At 43.2% G+C, this 18,918-nt stretch overlaps 2 protein-coding genes across 10 annotated transcripts in view; one reads left to right on the forward strand and one right to left on the reverse strand.

The window, feature by feature from the left end:
* GTF3C1 (general transcription factor IIIC subunit 1) overlaps positions 1 to 11,708 on the reverse strand; it is a 36,866-nt gene extending 25,158 nt beyond the window's left edge. Inside the window, exons 1-12 of one of the 2 annotated variants that reach the window (XM_066330199.1) lie at positions 11,465 to 11,708; positions 10,426 to 10,635; positions 10,080 to 10,256; positions 8,857 to 9,000; positions 8,195 to 8,291; positions 7,614 to 7,737; positions 4,496 to 4,651; positions 3,766 to 3,881; positions 2,415 to 2,736; positions 1,210 to 1,439; positions 583 to 722; positions 50 to 203 (exon numbers count right to left, since the gene is read on the reverse strand). In XM_066330199.1, coding sequence (XP_066186296.1) covers positions 50 to 203; positions 583 to 722; positions 1,210 to 1,439; positions 2,415 to 2,736; positions 3,766 to 3,881; positions 4,496 to 4,651; positions 7,614 to 7,737; positions 8,195 to 8,291; positions 8,857 to 9,000; positions 10,080 to 10,256; positions 10,426 to 10,635; positions 11,465 to 11,694 — 2,100 coding nt within the window. In that variant the 5' untranslated portion in view covers positions 11,695 to 11,708. Of the gene's footprint in view, positions 1 to 49; positions 204 to 582; positions 723 to 1,209; positions 1,440 to 2,414; positions 2,737 to 3,765; positions 3,882 to 4,491; positions 4,652 to 7,613; positions 7,738 to 8,194; positions 8,292 to 8,856; positions 9,001 to 10,079; positions 10,257 to 10,425; positions 10,636 to 11,464 lie in introns of those variants that run through there. The other variant, XM_066330200.1, reaches the window with a different exon arrangement.
* Positions 11,709 to 11,806: 98 nt separating this feature from the next.
* KATNIP (katanin interacting protein) overlaps positions 11,807 to 18,918 on the forward strand; it is a 55,372-nt gene continuing 48,260 nt past the window's right edge. For 4 of the 8 annotated variants that reach the window (XM_066330193.1, XM_066330197.1, XM_066330194.1 and 1 more), the window contains exons 1-5: positions 11,818 to 11,945; positions 12,311 to 12,439; positions 12,866 to 12,941; positions 14,382 to 14,551; positions 18,331 to 18,416. In XM_066330193.1, coding sequence (XP_066186290.1) covers positions 12,880 to 12,941; positions 14,382 to 14,551; positions 18,331 to 18,416 — 318 coding nt within the window. In that variant the 5' untranslated portion in view covers positions 11,818 to 11,945; positions 12,311 to 12,439; positions 12,866 to 12,879. Of the gene's footprint in view, positions 11,946 to 12,310; positions 12,440 to 12,865; positions 12,942 to 14,381; positions 14,552 to 18,327; positions 18,417 to 18,918 lie in introns of all 8 variants that reach the window. The other 4 variants (XM_066330190.1, XM_066330196.1, XM_066330192.1 and 1 more) reach the window with 2 other exon arrangements.

Below are 18,918 nucleotides of genomic sequence, written 5' to 3' on the forward strand. Positions count from 1 at the left end.
AAGGCATCCCAGGGCACTGTGAGAAATGAGGTGAAGGCTGTGCTGTCACCTTTTTGCTGATGCCATCCTGGATGACCGTGGTGCGGTAGAGCCTGAGGAGCCCGTCCCGCGCCAGCCGCTGCACCAGCCGCACGATGGACTTCTTGCAGCACTTGGTGGAGACACCTTCTTGCTTCTCTTGATCCATGACCATCTTCTGAAGTCTAAAGGATGTCAACAGGGTGTCAGGTCGTGTTCTGACTTCGTCAGTGTTTTTTCTCTGTTTTTGTTGTTTGCTTTTTTTGTACTACTACATTTTCTTATATGCCCAGTAAAGAACAGTTATTCTTATTCCCATATCTTTGCTCAAAAGACCCTTAATTTCAAAAATCTAATAATTCAGAGCGAAGGGGGGTTTTCATTCTCCATTCCACGGCAAGCCCCGGCTTTTCCCTGGCAGACACCTGTCTTTCCAAACTAAGACACACACTCCCTCCCTGTGCCACCCTCTCCATCCTCACAGCCGTGGTGGCAGCAGGGACAAGCCAAGGCAGACAGGAATAAGCCCCCGGTGCCCCCAGCCCCCCGAGGTGCTGTGCTCACGTGAAGAGGCTCTCGATGAGGCGCAGGTTCCGCACGGCCTCCACGATGAGGTTGCGGCGCTTCAGCAGCCTGTAGGTCTCGTGGGGCCTCTCCACTGCTGCAGCCTTGGAACGCTTCTCCTTCCTGGGGCCACAGGGCTTCTGGGGACAGCACAGCAATGTGGGACATCCACCAGCCACTCTCTGCAGCCCAGCAGGGGCTCCTCATACAGCAGCAGCGGAGCAATTCCCGCTTTGGATGGATTTATTTACAGCAAACTACTCAGATGAAGATTCTCTCTTATCTCCCCTTCCCAGGAAGGCAGCCAGTGGATCATAAGCAACACTCGTGTGCTGCATGAAGCTATGACATGCATTCAGTCAACACAGAATTTGGAGAGCACCAGGGAACTAACCCAGAACTGTATTTGGGACAACTACCCACCTGTAGTTGTCCTGGAAAAATTTTCACTTATACCTACAACACTGTGCAGCCAAAATATGAATGTACTTTGAAATTAATTCAAAAAAACCCCAAACAATTTGATAAATAAATACAAAAACTTTAGTTTCAAGTCTTGCTATAAGAGCACAAAAATTAGCTCAGACAGCTGTACCAACAAGAAGATATTAAGACATGTGGTCTTACCTTAGGATCTTCAATTCTGACCTCCTCCACCACAGCCACATCTCCATCTCCATCTCCATCTCCATCTTCATCCATGGGATGAGCACAGGAAGAAACATTGGATTCCTGCTTTAGGGCTCCCAAAGTAGAACTATCCCCTGAAATGCTGTCTGGGAGCTCGTCAGGATCTTCAAGAATTGGTGGGGAAGGCTGCTTCTTCTGCTGAGACTTCACAGCTGCTGGCTTTGAGCCTGGTTTGAGAGCAAAAAGCCTTGTAATTGTTCTGCTCTCCTTTCTCTCTAAGAGCCATTCTCCCATCCACCCAGGTAGCAGCACTCAAAAGCATTCTGCTACACTTTTCACATATTCTGCTCTGCTGGAAGCTGTGGTTTGACCATGAAAGACCGCATTCAGCTTCCAAAAGTAAAGTTTTAAAGAAAGGTGACCTCTGTCATCAAATAATTTTCTCCATGCAGAAACCTTTTCACAGCTTGGAAAGTCATGAAGGGATCGTCCAGAAACTGATGAAGAAAGGAGAGTTTCTGTCTCAAAGATTCTCAGGTTCTGCCAGAAATGTGACTTTTCTGACTCAAAGCAGAATAAGAATTTAGCATTACTCCAAAGATAATCTACATAGAAAAATAGAGATCTCCTCTGTTCCCTTGGAGTTTATCAGAGAAGTTGTAGGAACATTTAAATAGGTAAAAAAAATATTAAGTACCCCCCTCCCACCACTCATATATTTTTAAAATATGTCCCCAAAGGCTGATAGTTTTCACACTAAGATGTTCCCAATAACTGAAGAAAAAGCTGAGGTAACTGAGTTCAGGGGACAAGACATTTTTGTTACAAAATGCTCAGGTGAGTAAGGCTGTGGGTCAAGTCATCCCAACCCTGAATATCCTGTAGCACAGTGTGTGAGATCAGGGAAAAGGGGAGACATGGCATTGTGTCAGGAGAAGCAGCACAAACACTACTGGGACACAGACACCAGGCCACACTTCAGCCCTGAGAATCTCCAGAGTTTACCACACTTGGTGCTCCAAACCATATGCTCCAAACCATAACAATTTGGGGGGAAAGCAGGAAAAATAACCAAATAGGCTTAAAAATAAATATGTGACCAAAACCCATCATGGATGCTAATAACATGTTATTTGTTCTTTAATAATATGATTCAAAAGAAAAATGCAGGTTGTTGTCCAGATTTCCAAACCACAAGTTACCTTTGGCTGGTGCTGTCTGATGGACATCATCTTGTACACGTGATTTCAGTGGAGAACCAGAGTTGGCCTTTTGACCTTTTCCCCTCTTCTTCCTCTCCTTCCCTTCCTCATTGTCAGACTCTGAGGCCACAGTCTCCTCTTCTCCAGGGGATCCATCTTCCACAGGTGGGGATTCTTCTGGCACCACAGCCAAAGTAACTGTTGCCAACTGCTCACTTCTGGCCTTCTCCCTCTCAAACTGACGGTTTAAATCACTCTCCTCTGCAAAAATGTAGGAAATGTACTTTGTTGTCCTTTGCCGACCTTCATCCTCCATAAAACCCTAAGGAAACAGTTGGAATGTTATTTTATCACCTTGCTTCTCCATTCTATCAATATTCTCCAGCATCAACAGAGGGAAAATGTTCTCAGTGTTATTCCCCCACATCAAAAGACACCATGTCATTTATTTCTTCTAAGTAACAAGAATGTGCCTAACCTTCACACAGAGAAATCAAAAGGAATTCTGTGCTTGAAAAACAAACAAATCTGCATTACCAGTGTACTAGAAAGGAACTCCTACGGTATGTGAGGTGGAGAAAAGTCTGAAGAAGAACAAACAGTGTGTACTTAGAGCAGACATCAATTATTTCAGAACAAAAATGTTTGTGAAATAAGGGCACTGCAGCTCTCTGAGTGACTCAGACTTCAGTGGAAGTGCTGCTGCCCTGTCTGCTACAGCAGGAGCTTTCAAGGATCTACGAACTCACACACTTCACCAATCAATAAGGGAAGGTTTCATTTTCAAACCTGACTGGGGAAAAATATGTCTAGATATTCTGATGGTTTATACAACTTGTTTTGAACTCTACAGAACTTTTTATTGAATGACAAGATTTTTCTGAAAAGATTCCCCATTGAGGGAACACGGCAATTATCCTGCCTTTGTGGAAAGGGACCATTGGGTACATGCAAGACATGATAGCTGGATTTGTCCTGTGAAATAAAAAACCATTGAAATATCTGGAAATAAATTCAATCATCGTAACTCCTAGACAAGTAACTGTTTTGCTCCAGAATTTCCTGGTATTTTCAAAAGGCAAGTAGATGAATGATTTTACATGGAAACAGAGAGTCTTTCCTTCAGTGCTTTGATTAGAGCAGGTTGCAGTCCTAATTCTGAACCCTTGCCTTACACACCTTTTACTCAACTGAATTAATTCTCTTTTCAATCTTCAACCAGGACTCTCCCATTGTCATTCTCAAATCTCTGCTGTTTCTAATGTTTGAGGTTAACAATGTTATTCCCAGAGTAATCAAAATTGTACCTTCAGCTTCAATAAGTATCTGAATTATTTCATTTTAGCCTTACCTTGACAACTTTGTACCTGTCCAGAAGACGACAGAGCATCCTGGCTTCCAGCTTCCCCACATTCATGGCCAGGCGAAGCTCTGCCTGAGAAATGCCTTTGGTTCCTCTACTTTCAACTGTTGCAGAAAATAAAACAAAACAAAAATCTCAGAGAAATAATCTGACTGCATTATATATGTATTTTTTTTCTACATACACTGATATTTCCCGAACAACAGTATATACCAGAATGTTAAATTTAAGATTTCCCACTAAATAAAGACATTTTTCCAGACACATAAAATATTCAGCCAAATACTGTCATAAACCACAATTTTACATGAAGCAGTGCCCAGCAGAATGAGGTATGGAGGTGACAGCTTCAAATTAGAAGCACGGATGATTTTTTTCCCCCTGGCAGCTTTCCACAGTTAGATATTCATTTCTCCATTTGGAAAGGAAAAGAGACAGGAGAATAAGGAACACTGTTAGCTTCATCTTTTCTCATCCCATCACGACACCCTGTTTCTGCTGGGCGGTACTGAGTAAGTGCTAATCTTCCAAGGTGGGCTAACAGGTGGCAGCACCTCCAGTCTAATCTGGACATAAAGCTCATTTTGTATGAAAAATTGACACTTTCTGATACAAAAGTAACCAGAATGTAAAACCACCTTCAACATACACATTTATTTTATACTAAGAGGAGTAAGGAGGTAATGGGAAAAGTCTTCAGATGTCTTACATCACCTACTTAGCTGATAAGCCTGGGTGAGCATATCCCTTTCATAAACAATATCCACAGGCTGAACAACTTTTGTGATGATCTCTTCATCATCATCATGGTAATCTTCAATTTTCTTCCGAAATTCCTTCAGCAGTTTAAGGCAACGGACCATGACATCAGTCCCTGTGAAAAATGAGTGTTAGTAGCAACTCCTGACAAAGTGCAGGGGGTGTGCACAGCTTTGAACAATTTTCTTTCTTTCAGCAACATGGAGAAGTAGGGAACAAATGACTAAAGAGAGCTGGGTATTTCTAGGAAAGGTTTGCAACAGCTTTTCCCTCTGTATGAATCTGGCAGTCAGGTGAATTTTTGAGGTGCTCCAAACCTTCACATCTGTGACAATGCTAGGACTGTCCAGTAGGAGAAACTTCCACAGTATAAATAAATCAATGGAGGGATTAAGTGCCAATCCCCGGAACTACACCTGGAGAACACATATTTGTGAGATCACTCACTGGGTATAAACCCATTCCTTTTTACAAGGACAGAACACACTGTCCACTAGCCACAAGATTCTTGTAGATGATTTAATTCCACATCTTGGCACGTTCCTGTCCATCAGCTGTGCTGTGGTAACTCTCCACTCACTGGGACCTCCCAGCAAAGGGCAGAGTGAGGACAGATGGCTGCAGGAGAGCTGAGATCCTGCTCTCCTCAGTGTCACTGAGCTCCTGCTGGACCATTTTACACCAGCAGTAACTCGAACCGGGTTACTGGACACTGCCACCTTGGCAAATTGCAGTGACTCAGCAGCTGCTGCAGCAGCCAGTTCACTCTGCAGCAGTGGGGGGAACACCTCCAGCCATCCCTGCTCCTCTGCAACAAACTGCTGTGAAAAGGCCAGGTGAAGGCTTTGGCTGGGATCACGAAGGTTTCAGCTGATGAATTTTATCTTGTGTTTATATATCTGAGCAGTTACTGAAGCCCAGCTGACACAAAGTTAACCCACAGTCACTTCACCATGTAACTGTGCTCCAGGCTACACAATTCCATTATTTTTCCTTGAGCTGAATCCTTTCCCCATGACGCTGCTTAGGACTTCAGTGCTGACATTTTGGTAGGGTTGCAAGCACTGTTACTTCTCCAGGTCCTTATTTTTTTTTTAATTATTATTATTTCTACAGCCCCTTAACTTTCACTGGAAGCAGTATTTGAAAAAAAAAACAAAAACAAAAAACCAAAAAAACTCCCCACAGAAAAGAAATCCCCCCCAAACAAACCAATGCCTTTTCCTTTAGCTCCTGCTGCCCAATACTGTTCTTCCCATAGCAGATGCTCTAGCTTCATCCTCAGTGTGTCCCACATATTTCTATCTTCTTTCCTGTATAACTCCAGAGATTAAACTATCTTGATCTCTGCTGAAAATCAGCTATTATTAATTCATCCTCCTTTAATACCTAGTGTTTTTAAGGCACTTTTGGGGATTTTCAGCTTTTACATCTGTAAGAAGGAATTATCATTCAAGTGAAAGATTCATCAAGTGGCATTTTCCCCAGCAAACTAAAGCAGTAAATGCAGCTGCTGCTCTGCCAGTCTCTGACAGAGCATAAAACACCCAGGCCTTGGGGGCTGCTACCAGGCTTATAAGTGGACCTGTATTTTCTTGTCTTCTAAGTAAATACCTTAATTGGAAGTTAAGTGTTTTTACTACTGCCTGTAAACTGTTTTTTAGGAGTGCTGTCTAGTCTTTGGGTTTTATTTCCAAGTGTTTGCAGCTCATTAGAACTGGAGCAGCTCATCCCTGAAAGACCTGGGTCATTTTTCTCTCAGCTATGCTTGATGCTGTACCTACTTTTGGCCTCTGCTTCTCTTTGCTCAGAATACACTTTCCCTACAGAGAATTTCCTTTCCCCAGACTTAAAGGATTTGAAGGAATTTGTCTTATTGAGAGCCTTAATCCAACTCCCAGTAATCTGAACTCTTTTTTGTCCTCTGGAATTTTTCATGGGTTTATTGGCTCTTTCACTTGCTCTTTTAAGATCACTCCTATTCACAAAGACTGTGAAATTTGCAATGTTAAGTTAATATCTGATTTTTTTTTCTCACAAACAGTTCATTATATCTCTAAAATAGACACTGTTTATCTTTCAGAACTATCTTCTTTTTAACCTTGCAGATCTGCCTCTTAGGATTTTCTGTGATTAAGGATTTGGTTTAGATTTCCATTAGGAATTGCATTAATTCCATTGGTGGTATTATCCTTTCTCATACTTTCCATTATTATTTCTTGTAGGTTTTTCCCCATGCAAGTTTTATCTGTATCTTTTCCTGAGAACAGTTGCTTTCTTTTGTTCCCTTTCCTCATGCAGTCCTGCTCTTCTTTTGTCTTTCCACCACATGTTTGGAAATCATCAGCAGTTCTTGTGAACCAATTAAATTGGCATTCAAATCTGGTTATGCATTAAACCACCCCTCAGCAGACTGTAGCTTTTTTGGGGTGCAGTTTTTGGGTGTCTCACCTCAACCCTGATATCAGCTCAGCTGGTGAGAGCCAATAATGCCAAGGGTGTGGGTTTGACCCCTGTAGAGGCCTCTCACTTAAGAGTTGGGCTCCTTGGAGGTCCCTTCAAACTCAGAATATTCTGTGTTCAGTGAAATCAAAGTGCTTTAAGACCTTACTTCCATAATTAGATAGGGAACTTTTCAGAGAAGCTTTGCATTCTCATGACTGTCAGGGAAACCAAGACTGGTCTGGTTTTTAACTTCTTTCATAACAAGCCTTCTTTTCAACATAACCTTTTGCATTTTTTTGTCAATTCATTGACTTGTCATTTAACTTCAACCTGAAAGGTCAGCAGACTGCTTTCTTCCTATTCTGTACTGGCTTGAGCAGTCTTATCATATCTCAAGACCACAGCTTACATTGATATCCAACAAACTTGATGACATTCATTCCTTAAAAATATGTAACAAATGCTTAATTCAAGTGGGCTGCAGCATTTTCACTTTAGTAGCACATTTATCTACATCACTGCATGGACAGATTTTTTACTTATACCTCTTTTAATATAAGATATGAAGCTCCTAGATCAAATGGAATCAATGTAATCACACAAAAAGAGAGCAAAATCATTGTTCCAGTCACCTTTCTTTGTCTTGTAGGGTCCTCCATTGGGGTTTATGTCTTGCAAGGGGACAGACACAACCTTGGCCAGGCCAGCATTCATCATGTACTGATAGAGACGTTTGAAGGTTCTCTCACATAGGCCCTGATGCAAAGAGAAATGGCAAAAGTCACTGCAGCCCAAAAGCTTCACCTGCTTCTAACTGGTATCAAAGGCATCCATACCACCTCTTCTTACAACACAGTATTTTGGGGTAGGATATCCACAAGAAACTTGACAGCCTTTGAGTGCAGAACCTGAGATCTTCCTGAGTGTGTTGTATCCCTCCAACTCTGCCATCCACACAACAGCAGCAGTGGAAAAGTAAGAACTGTGTCATGACATCCGTTGACAAAATGTTTTCTGAGCTGTGGTTGGAACAGAACTGCTCCCCTATGACAAACACCACCAACAGCTTGATCTGGTATGTTTTTAAGATCCTTCTTTTGACATCCTAGCCCAGAATTTTGTGCAACTTTAGAAGCAGGTAGTATGAATGAGTCTTTGATACTCAGTATCTAGATTCTACTGAGTGAGAATTTGAATGAGTAGTTCATCTCACCAATTCTTCCCTCAAGTTTCCTAATGTATCCATCTGGTTTGAACGAGCACTTAGCATACTTGAGAGCTTCTCCATCAGAATATCGTATTTGCTCCTCCTAACCAAAAAAGAGAATTATTTTACATGTAAGTATGCATATAACTTCATAAACATGAGTTGTAGCTCTAGAAACTGTCAGTCACTAGAGAAAGTATGCTAAGTGTTCTCAGACTGGTTTAGGAATTCTAGTTTTCTTTGCCTCCTGTGAATAGCACATGAGATAATTTGTCTCTAAGAAAAGACCTCAATGAGCAAACAATGACTAAGCCCAAGCTGTTACTTCACTGGCAACCCACAGAAGCAGAAGTTCTAATCATAAACAAGATAGGAAAACAAAACGAAAAATCTACCAGAAATGCGTTTTAGTGAAAACAGTCAAAATTAACAGAATTATTAGTGCCACAAAAAGAAGAGTTATGTTGATGTAGGCAGTTGACAGGCACTAGAAGAACCTGCTGTTTACAGTTCCAAGGCAGGCAAGTTTTAAAATCTACGACATTGGAAGAAGAGTTAATAAATTGGAAAGCGTCAATTCCAGGAAACTTTGATGGCTCTGTGACAACAGAACAATCTCTCACCACAGTAAAAGGTCAAAGTGTACCCAGGAGTCCCTTAAACCATACCTATCAACATGGAAGCGGGTGAGGAGCAGCAGAATGGAGTGCTGCTGTGCTCCACTCGGCAGTCGGATGACGTGGGACTGCATGGTTATCAGACCACTTCTGTCCAGGACCCTCCTGTGATAATGAAGCTTGCCAGCATCCACTCTAAAGAAAAGATGGCAACATATCTATAGGAACAGGAACTTCTGCAAACAAGTTTTAACTATCCACTACCCAGAACATGTTACCTATATTACCCACAGCCTAAGTGACGCATGATAGTCTTCAAAGTGACTCAAAACTCAGAGTTAGGAAGTGCCCCCATTAAGAAAACCTGTGAAATTTATTTCCATAGTTAATCCAATTAAACAGAGAAATACCTCTGATTTTAACCTAGAGCCTTTGGGCACAGACTGTCATGACATGGTTTGACGAGGGGGTTGAATCAGCATTGTATCCCCACAGCCTTCTTTTCCATCCTCTCCAACTTGTGGCTATGCTGCTGCAGCCACTGCCCTCCTTGTAACAGCTCTGGGACTCATTTCCTGCCTTGGTGAGCTGGTTTGGGCCACCAGACTGACATAAAAGCATCCATAAAAGTTTCCCCCTCCATCCCCATCACCTTAGTTACCTACAAGAGCTCCCTAAGTGGCAAAAAAAATGCCAGGTGGTGTGCAAGCTACAACCCACTCACGTCCTAAAAGCAGTGAATCCTCAGAGCAATGCTGATATTCTCCACAATTTCAGGACACATCCAGAAGTTCTCTAAGAAGATGTGTAATGCTCTTCCATCAGCAAAATACAAGGTCTAGTTTGGGAGCTGGTAACTCAGACTCCCACCCAATGGAGATATCACACAGGGAAATGCTATGGACAAAAGGTAGCCATCCAAGAATCCCTTCAGAACTTGGGTAAGATACTTAGACAGCAATTTAGAAAAGGAAGTGAAAACCATTTTTCCAACCCAAATTTGAAGAAAAAGTAATTTAGAAAAAGCAAGAACTTTCACAGATCAGAAACCTGTGTATTGACCCACCAGACAAATCTTTGGCTCTCTGAGAAAATATCAGGAAGGATAATGAGCCCAAGGATGAGACCAATACACTTCTACCAAACAGGCTCCCAAAACCAAGCCCTCCTGGTAGCGACAATGAAACACTGCAGTACAGATGTGAGTTTAACTATTCACAGGAATACCTAAAAACAGCCTTAGATTTAATTCTCAGAGCAAGATACAAACTTACTTGAAAGCTCCACTGTGAAGGTCCCTCTGAAGCTCTCCCTGCCACCGTGCTCGGCCCAAACGCTCCAGAATGCAGTAGGAAAAGTCAGGGAGTTTCAGGTCAGGGTCCCCCTCCCAGCCTATTAAAGCTCTGTAACGCTGCTCTTGGGAAGCAACTATGACTAATTTCTCTCCCCATCTAAGAAACAGAAGGAAAAGTAATGTATTGTTATTGGCTCCACAAAAACAGAGAAATCAATACCTTTCTCTCCACAAATACCATTCTTATATAATCTCTACAAAGTGAGTAAGGACTAAATTACAAAACTTAGAAGTATTTTAATGCCAGATATAAGGATTCCACTCACTTTGCAACAGCTTCTTTGTAAGTATAACAAGGTTGCAAATCCTTCTTCCTTATTTGATCAGTGATATCTACTCTCTCTTTAAAATACTGGCAGGAACCTTGTATGCCATCTTTGTTATCCAAAATCATGTGGATAGGATAAATATCATCTGAAGAAACAGGATCTCTTTTGGATTCCAATATTCCTGTTTCAAGGTCTATTTCTTCATATCTGAAATTAAAGCAAAGAGCCAATATTTAACCAAGCAAGGAGAAACACAAGATTGCCACAAACAATGCTGACACCCCTAGGAAGTATCTTGGAAAAATGAAACTCCTTTGAAACCTCCAAACTGGGAAAATATGAAGAGCAGAGCTGCACTCCTCAAGCATGATCAAACCTTTTCTGCATGCAGAGTGCAGGAGGAAGGAAGGAGAGGTATAATTTAATCTTTGAAAAGTTGAAGATATAAGAAATAAGAAAAAACAGTGGGAATAACAGAAACATATAGTTCACAAGTAAGGAAAATGACAGGTACATCCATCCTACTGACCAGGACATATAAATTCTGCCTGTAGCTAAGTAGCAAGCAGTCATTTGAATGTAAATCAAGTCAGGAGTCATATACAGGTCTCCTAAATCACAGAATAATCAAAATTGGAACAGAGTGTTAAGATTATCCAGCCATCCACCAGCACTACCACTGTGACCCCTAAACCCCATCACCCAGCGCCAGATCTTAAACTCCTCCAGCATGGTGCCTCCACCACCTTCCTGAGCAACCTACTCCAGTGCCTGACTCCCTGAACAGTGAAAATTCTCTTTATAATATCTGAACAGCAGCTCAGAGGCACCCTCGGCCCCGCCTGCTGTCACCGGCTACCGAAGTGCTGCTGTGGCAAAGCCTGGGCGAGAAGGGGCAGCCCGGCAACCGGGCCGGGTTTAGCCGGCGATGAGACCAAGACGAGCCCCTCAACCAGGCAGGGTTTAGCCCGGAGACCTGGTTGTTTCACCCAACAGGTTCTCCGGCGGGAAGGGCCGCCCCGGGGGCTGTCCTCACCGGTCGTGCAGGCGGAGCGGCGGCCGCGGCCGCGGCAGGAGGTAGAAGCGCACGTCGGGCTGGGAGCTGAGCGCGGCCCAGAGCAGCTGCTGCGTGTCGGCCTCCAGCGGCAGCGGGAAGGGCGGCGAGCGGGCGGCCAGGCGCTGCCAGAGCGCGGCCGGGGTGATGCCGTCCAGCCCCTCCAGAGCCACCTCGTCCAGCAGCACCCACAGCGGCTCCATGGCCTCCATCGCCGCCGCTTCCGGGCCCGCGGCGCGCAGGAACTGACGGCGGCGGCGGCGCGACCGTCACCACGGAGACCGAGCAACAGGCCCGGCCCGCGCTGCCGGCCGCCGTGGGTGCCCCGGGGCTGTGTCTGCCCGGGGCCGTCTCTGACCCGGGGCCGTGTCCGGGGTCCGTGTCCGCGGACTCTGCCTCGGGATCTGCGTCCGTCCGGGGTCTCTTTCCCCGGTCCGTATCCGTCCGGGATCTCTGTCCGGGGGTCAGTGTCCGTCCCGGGTCCGAGTCCATCTGGGGGCTGTGTCCGGGGTATTGTCCTCTGGGGGCTGTGTCCGGGGTCTCTCTCCGGTGTCAGTGGCCATCTGGGGCCTCTGTCCCTGGTCCCTGTCCGTCCTGGGGCTCTGTCCGAAGTCAGTGTCCGCCCAGGGACTCTGTGTGGTAGTTCTGTCCCGGTTCCGTGGGTGTCCTGGGGCTCTGTCTAGTGGCTCTGTCCCTGGTCCGTGTCCCCCTGGGCTGTGTCCGGGGCCCCTCCGCGCTCCCCTCACCGCAGACCCGAAGCGGGCCGGGCTCTGGCAGAGCTGTCCTGCGGTCGGTAAGAGACAAAACACGCTTCTCTCTTTGGTGCAGAGCTCAAGGAAACGTGCTGGTGGCACATTTGAACTTCTGAGAGGGTCAGAGCACGCTCCAGCACAACTTGGTGGCAGCAGCGGGGTGAGGATTGCTGGAAAAATTCAGATTTCCTGAATGGCAAGCCAGGTAAAATCTTTAATTAAACACTTCAAATATATACAGCCTCAGCAGTGAATGAACTGTAGGATGAGCTGACCTAACTAGTAGCAGCTCAGAGAATCCCTTCCACAGCTGGGCTTTGGGCACAGCTCTTCTGCTGAGCCCCAGGGTTGTCTTGCTTGCCAGGTCTGGCATTTTAAACTTGTTATAGCATATGCCTTCCACTTTTACTGTTTTTTGGTTCTTCAGTAGATTTTGAAGGGTTCTGAAAAATAAGTTAAACAACTACTGTTTCCTGTGTTCTTCAGGAGCTTTATTTACAGCCATGACAGCTTTATGCATGGTTGAAGGAGGAATGTTTTTCAGTTTATAGCCTTCTCATCTATTGAAGGTGCAAAACCAGTGATACTCCATAATAAATCATTCAGTGTGACCATTATATTCTTATTTCAGGTTCATGTTAAGACATGGTGACTGACTTTGATGAAAAACATGACGAATATTTAATATCCCTTCAGCAGAGAAACCGGTAAGATTCGCATTTGTTACCACTTTGGGTATGAAATATTTGTTGTATTGTATCAAATATCAGCAGCTGTGATGCAAAGTCCAACTTGCTGTGCCTTAAAACGTTCAGGTGTTTCTCTCTTCTTCCCTTTGTTTGCAAAAAGTTCTTGTTTCAAAAGGAAATCACAATGTTTCTTGAGCATTTAAAATATAAATACATTTATTAATAAAATAGTTACTTTTTCCAGGACTGACGGGGAATATTTTTGTTTATGGAGCAAGAGGTTGTAGATTCAGGAGTAACTGGCAGCTCATGCTGTGTGAGGATGTCGTTATGAAGCACAGTTGTTATGTTGTGAAATAAGAAAGGTGGGAAATAAGGACAGCCAGGTTGCCTTTGCAAACTCCAGTGTTTTTCAGACAAGTTTAAAACATTTATTTTCCTCTTTGTTCGTGTGTTCCTGTCACTACACCCTGGACAGATGAACTTCATAGCTTAATTTAGAGGAGTCTACAGAACTTTCTTGCTGGATTCTTTCTTTTAACACAAGCTATAAGATTTCTAATCGAATTCTATAACAGATTGGTTGGGTAAAAAGACCTTGAAGCCACAATTATGTTAAAAAAACAGCCAATTTTTGTGACCACAGGTTTCTTTCCTATATAGTATCCTAAAGCAGTTTTAGGAAAGGATAAAACCGGTTTATTTAATGGTTAAACCAACTTACATCCTTGTATCAGAGCTGTAATTCTGACTGCTGGGGACATGCTCTTGGGAAAAGGTGGCTTGTGTGACAACACAGACCTGGGGATTGATCCATCCTGGAGTCAGGGGGAAACCAGGTGGTGCAGGGGAATGCACAAATTGTCACCCACATGATGCCAACCTGCATGTCTCCTCACCAAAGGAATTAGCATGGACTGGGTGTAACCCATGGTGAAAGAAGATGAGAGCTGGAAGAGGGAGAGCCTGCTCCACTGAAACTGAGCCCACTGAAGGGGATTATTTTGATATTATTTTAACCAGCAATTAATTTTCTGTTATCTCTAACTGCAGTATTGGTTGGGGGCTTTCCACCTTCAGTTCCAAAACACAAATAATTTTTTTTTTTATTCTTGAAAAGAGGCCAACAATTTTTAATCTTTTTGAAATTTTAAGTGAAATTCTTTAAAATTTTTAAGAAGAAAGAAAAAATACCAAATGGAAAAAATAATGTGAAATAACACGGAAGAAAATCTCAGAAATGAAAAGCTTGGTCAAACTTCATCTGTCACAGTGTGTGGGTGCTCATACACAGGTTACAGAAGAGGAACAGACCCTGGAAGATGTATTCTGAAAGGGTTCCTTGAACTGGGAACATATTTTTCGGCTCTGTGGCATGGTGTGTTGTTGTATTTATTGCTGATCTGACCATCTGTGGATGCACTGTGCAAGGATGAATTATTGGCCTTTCTCCTTCAGGCTGCAGGAGCGCTTGAAAAGAAAAGATCCCGTGCAAATCAGACTGGAGCAGCTGGAAAAAGGATTTTCTCTGTATGTGAATGGAGCTAACTCTGAGCTGAGGAAGCACCGCAGGAAAGTCACCCCACACAGTTTCCTGAGGAGCAGGTCCAAAGCCAGCAGGACAAAGGGTGAGTGCCATGGGAGCCTGGCAGAGCCTGCACCACAGCTGGGAATCACTCACAGAGGTCACTGTGATCCAGGGACAGCACCACTGGAGCCTGGTGGGATGAAATCCCATGGAAATCGGAGTGCTTAAGCTGGCTGTTTGTAAGGAATAGTCTCTGCAAGACCCTGTCAATTTTTCACTCCAGCCCTCTTTAATTCCAACATTTAATTTCCCTGCCTCTTCGTTTGTTAAACGGCTCTAACTAAAAGTAGAAGATTAGAAATGTATATAAATTGTCAGGGGGAAATAATGGTATACCTTTGACACATAACACCATTAAGAGGATTTAAGATCTGATGGACTTCAGTGTTATCCAAGTCTGGTGTCCTGAGGACAAATGACATTTGATGACATAGACTGTAATCAAATTATGTCCAGTAATAGCTTCATTAAGCTCATAAATTATGTTTAAGCTATAATAGTTGTCTTAAAAAGACAGCTAATCTTTATTTAAATATTTGAAGTGAGGAAAATCAACCATTTTTCTCCAGTGATTAGCTGGCTTTATGGAAAAATGGATATTTTGTTTCTAATTTAAGTCTGTCTGTCATCCAGAGCAGTGCAGTGACAGGAATAATTTTGCATGCATGAAAGTATAAAGTATGAGCTTACTGGCCTTTTAATCTATTTAGCATAATGAAAAGAGAGTTGATTTTATTAAATCCCTATGTAAAGCAGTTTACCAGCCTTAGTCAGTTATGTTCACAATTGCTACCACCTATCTCAGAGAGGTTTTTTTAACGTGATACCCTGCTTAAGCTTCATTTTCACCTAAAAAGGAAGACAAAGAGTTAAAAAAGTTACCTAGTATGATAATTTATTGATTGAAAGTTTATTAATCTCAACAATACTGGAAACTAACTTTTCCTTCAATAACTGCTCCAACCATGGCTCTAACTTCATCTCCTTAATTTGTTTTCCTGCTGCACTGGGCACATACTGCTTGTTTGCAGGCTTAGGTGTGTTCAGCTTGTATAATATAATTTCCTGCAGGTTGGGATGGTGATGAGGAATCAGCTTGTCACCTGGCTTTGCTGTTCTCTGTGAAAGTGAAACCTTGTGTGTAATGGTATGAAAATGGTCATGTTCTTGGATACTGGGAAATGGTGGAAATTGGGTCCTCTGTCACACGGAGCTGATACATCTTCAGGTAGCTAAAGAGGGTGTAAATCAGCATCTTGGACTTTTTTGCTCCAAAAAATTGTGAGGGGATATTGTGGCAACAGCTCTAGTGGAACTCTGTCAAAAGAAATTTCCTCTTAAAGTTCTGCTGTGCAATTGTTATGTCTCAGCTTAACTAAAATTCTTTATTTCTATGGTCCCTTAAAGGCATTTGCTTCAGTCAAGGTAGAACACGTGTCCTAGGGATCTCTGAAGACTCCAGTTGCAGTCTCTGTTCCTTTCCTCAACTCCATCAATCAGAGACTGTAGCACCAGCTCTGCAGAAGATAACTTGGTGTTCTGCTGTTTCTTAACTCTCTAGTAGTGTTGTTTTAAACACACGAAGCTTCAGTGAAAGATACCAACTGAAGCATTATCCTGTCATTTTTCCTCTTCCATTTGGTTTTGCCACTGGAGTCCAGAATGGGAGTCACTGCTGGTCTGTATGAGCTTCTTGTCTGGGGGTTCTACCTTAGCAATTTTGTGGTCTCTTTCATTTCCAGGCATTTCTTCTCAATGACTGAACAGGATTTTACTTACAGGAATGATTCCTAGCTGAGATACAGCACTGAGTTTTCTTCCCTATCCATCTCCCATGAGAGTTATTGCATCATTTATTACTTCTGAAGCATCCATCTATAGGGTTAGTCCTCACTGAAAAATTAGGAATGGGTGATACTTAATAATCCAGAACGGGCATAAATCCCTCTTTCTGGTGTCATCATAAATCTGTTTGTCAGGACTGTTTTCTTTGTGTTCCCTAGGAGTAATTACTGATAATAGTGATTGATAAAGTTTTATGCTTAGGATTAGTAATGAATTAAAGTACATGATGGGTTGGAGGGTGGTGAAGCTGGGCTCTAGCTGTGCTGGCATTTCTTTGGGTCTGTAACTCACACATGGTTTCACAACTCTGTTTGTTGTTCCAGTGAAAGTCTGTGTGGTCACAAATATGTGGCTTGAGGGTAGTGTGGGGTCTCCTTAGATTAGGACTAATATTTCTCAGTCCTTGCCTAGTCAAATAGGCACTAACAACTCAAATCTCTGAGGGAAGGACACCAGTGGAGCTGTTCTGTGTGCCCAAACAGGTACTGGTTGGTATTCACATCCCATTCATCCCATGGGAAGGATATTTTTGTTCCAGAGTAATGTTTGTTGCACAGATGACTCGCTCAGCTGCATCAGCCTGTCTGGGATTTCAATTATTGTTTTTCCTTGCTTAGAGAGACTTGGTCATATGAATCCATCACTAAGCAGAATAATGGAATCACCGAACTGGGAGGGACCTTAAAACTCATTGTGTTCCACCCATCCCCTGCCATGGGCAGGACACCTTCCACTGTCCCAGGTTGCTCCAAGCCCTGTCTAACCTGGCCTGGAACGTTTCCAGGGATGTGGCAGCTACAGACTTTCTGGGCACCCTGTGCCAGAAAAATGTGGTATTTAGAGCTGTAATGAGCAACCCGATTTAATTCTGAAGTAAGCCCTGCTTTGAGTGGAAAGCTGGACTTGGTGACCCCCAGAGGTTCTTTCCAAATGAAATCTTTCTGTGATTCTATGACCTTTGTAGGACAATAGCTTTTTTTATTGGTAGTGCCAGTTCCTGCAGCCTTAGGGTGACCACTAAATTATGGTTTAAAGAAAAAAGGTTTTGCATCAGCTGTTTTTCTCCACTGAGAAGAAATGGAAGCTGTAAATCTGTCTTGGCCATAGGAAATGAGATGCCTTTATTTAGGATGCTACTGAGAGTGTTGGTGATGCCTCTGTTCCATTGAGGACACTGATGTGACCTGCAAGTTGTTTGTCTGTTTCTCTCAGTCTAAGCATCTCCTCAAAAATCCATTGTTCCACTCTAAGTTGGGGCCATTCCAGCACAGAGACCCTTAGCTCTTGAGCATACAGAGATTTTTTGTGAAAGTTCCTGAACAACCAACTCTTCCTTGCCTTAGAAATTAAGTATAATGGTTGTTTGTCCTTCATTATGGCTTATACATGAAGAATCCTTCTCTGCACAGTATGTTAAATACCCAATGCCTTCTGTTTAATCTGCCAATACCTTATGTTTCCTTAATTTTGAGAGTAAATACACACAATTCCTTTGTAAACCCAGCATATCACCTGTTGTTCACCAGAACCATGTCTGTCAGTCTGCCTTTGGTAGTTGGGTTCTGGGCTCAGCTGGCTTCCTTAGACAGGTTACTTTCTACCCAGCTGGGGGTCAGAATGCTGTGTACCCCTGTTCTAGAATGTATTACTATATTTTCATATCAAAAAAAGGTGGGGCTTGCCCTGTTGTTAAGCCATTGTATCTTAAAAGAATTTCTTTTCTTAAAAAGACTTGACAGTAACTGTCCCTGAAGAGGTTCAAAACTCTTCCTGCTAGAACTGGCCAGGATCTGATCTGGGATGTCTTTGCAGCTGTCGATTCCATTCGTGTGTCAGATTCACTCTTCTGTCCTCACCTGTGGAGAAAACAAAACCAGCCCATGAACCCACGAATGAAGGTGTCTGTTTACTGTCTAATATCGTATTTCTGCTTTCTCTCTGCTGTCTTCTAACCCTTGTGTGTCCCTGCAGAAGAAGCAGCCCAGCTACAGGAGAGTGGGCTGCCAGAACACAGCACCCCGACTGCCCCGAGCAAGACACAACGCAGGAACTGGCTTCAGGTATGGGGCAGGTGAAGAAATGGGGCTTTGAACTAATTCTTAGGTTGCAAATAACCTTGAGGGAAATTGGTTGCCAGTGGTACAGTGGGCAGCTGGGACTCTCAGAGTGGCTGGGTCTGGATACTGACAACACAAAATGCTGCCCTGCCCAGATTTGTGTCTGCTTGGAAGCATAAAGAGGCAAATCTCATTGAAAGGGTTTGGTTTCAGTGACACAGAAATGTTTGAAGCATGGACATTAGTGGCTCAGTGTGTCCTCCAGCAGAATAGTTGCTGCTGGATTGCTCTGATGGCACCCTAGAGAATTTATCTAGTGCAAAGGATGGAGAAGCTAATTTTGGAGAGACATCCCTGCCTGTTACTGCTGTGGTTCACCCTGCAACAGAATTGAGGGACAAAGAAATGTAATTTGCATAATTTGAGTTATAATTTGTGATAAATTCTTAAGAATTCATCATAAGAGAGGGAAATGCATATAAATAAAAATGTCCTATCTATAAGA

Source organism: Sylvia atricapilla, chromosome 15, assembly GCF_009819655.1.
Source record: "Sylvia atricapilla isolate bSylAtr1 chromosome 15, bSylAtr1.pri, whole genome shotgun sequence".
Classification (NCBI taxonomy): Eukaryota; Metazoa; Chordata; class Aves; order Passeriformes; family Sylviidae; genus Sylvia; species Sylvia atricapilla.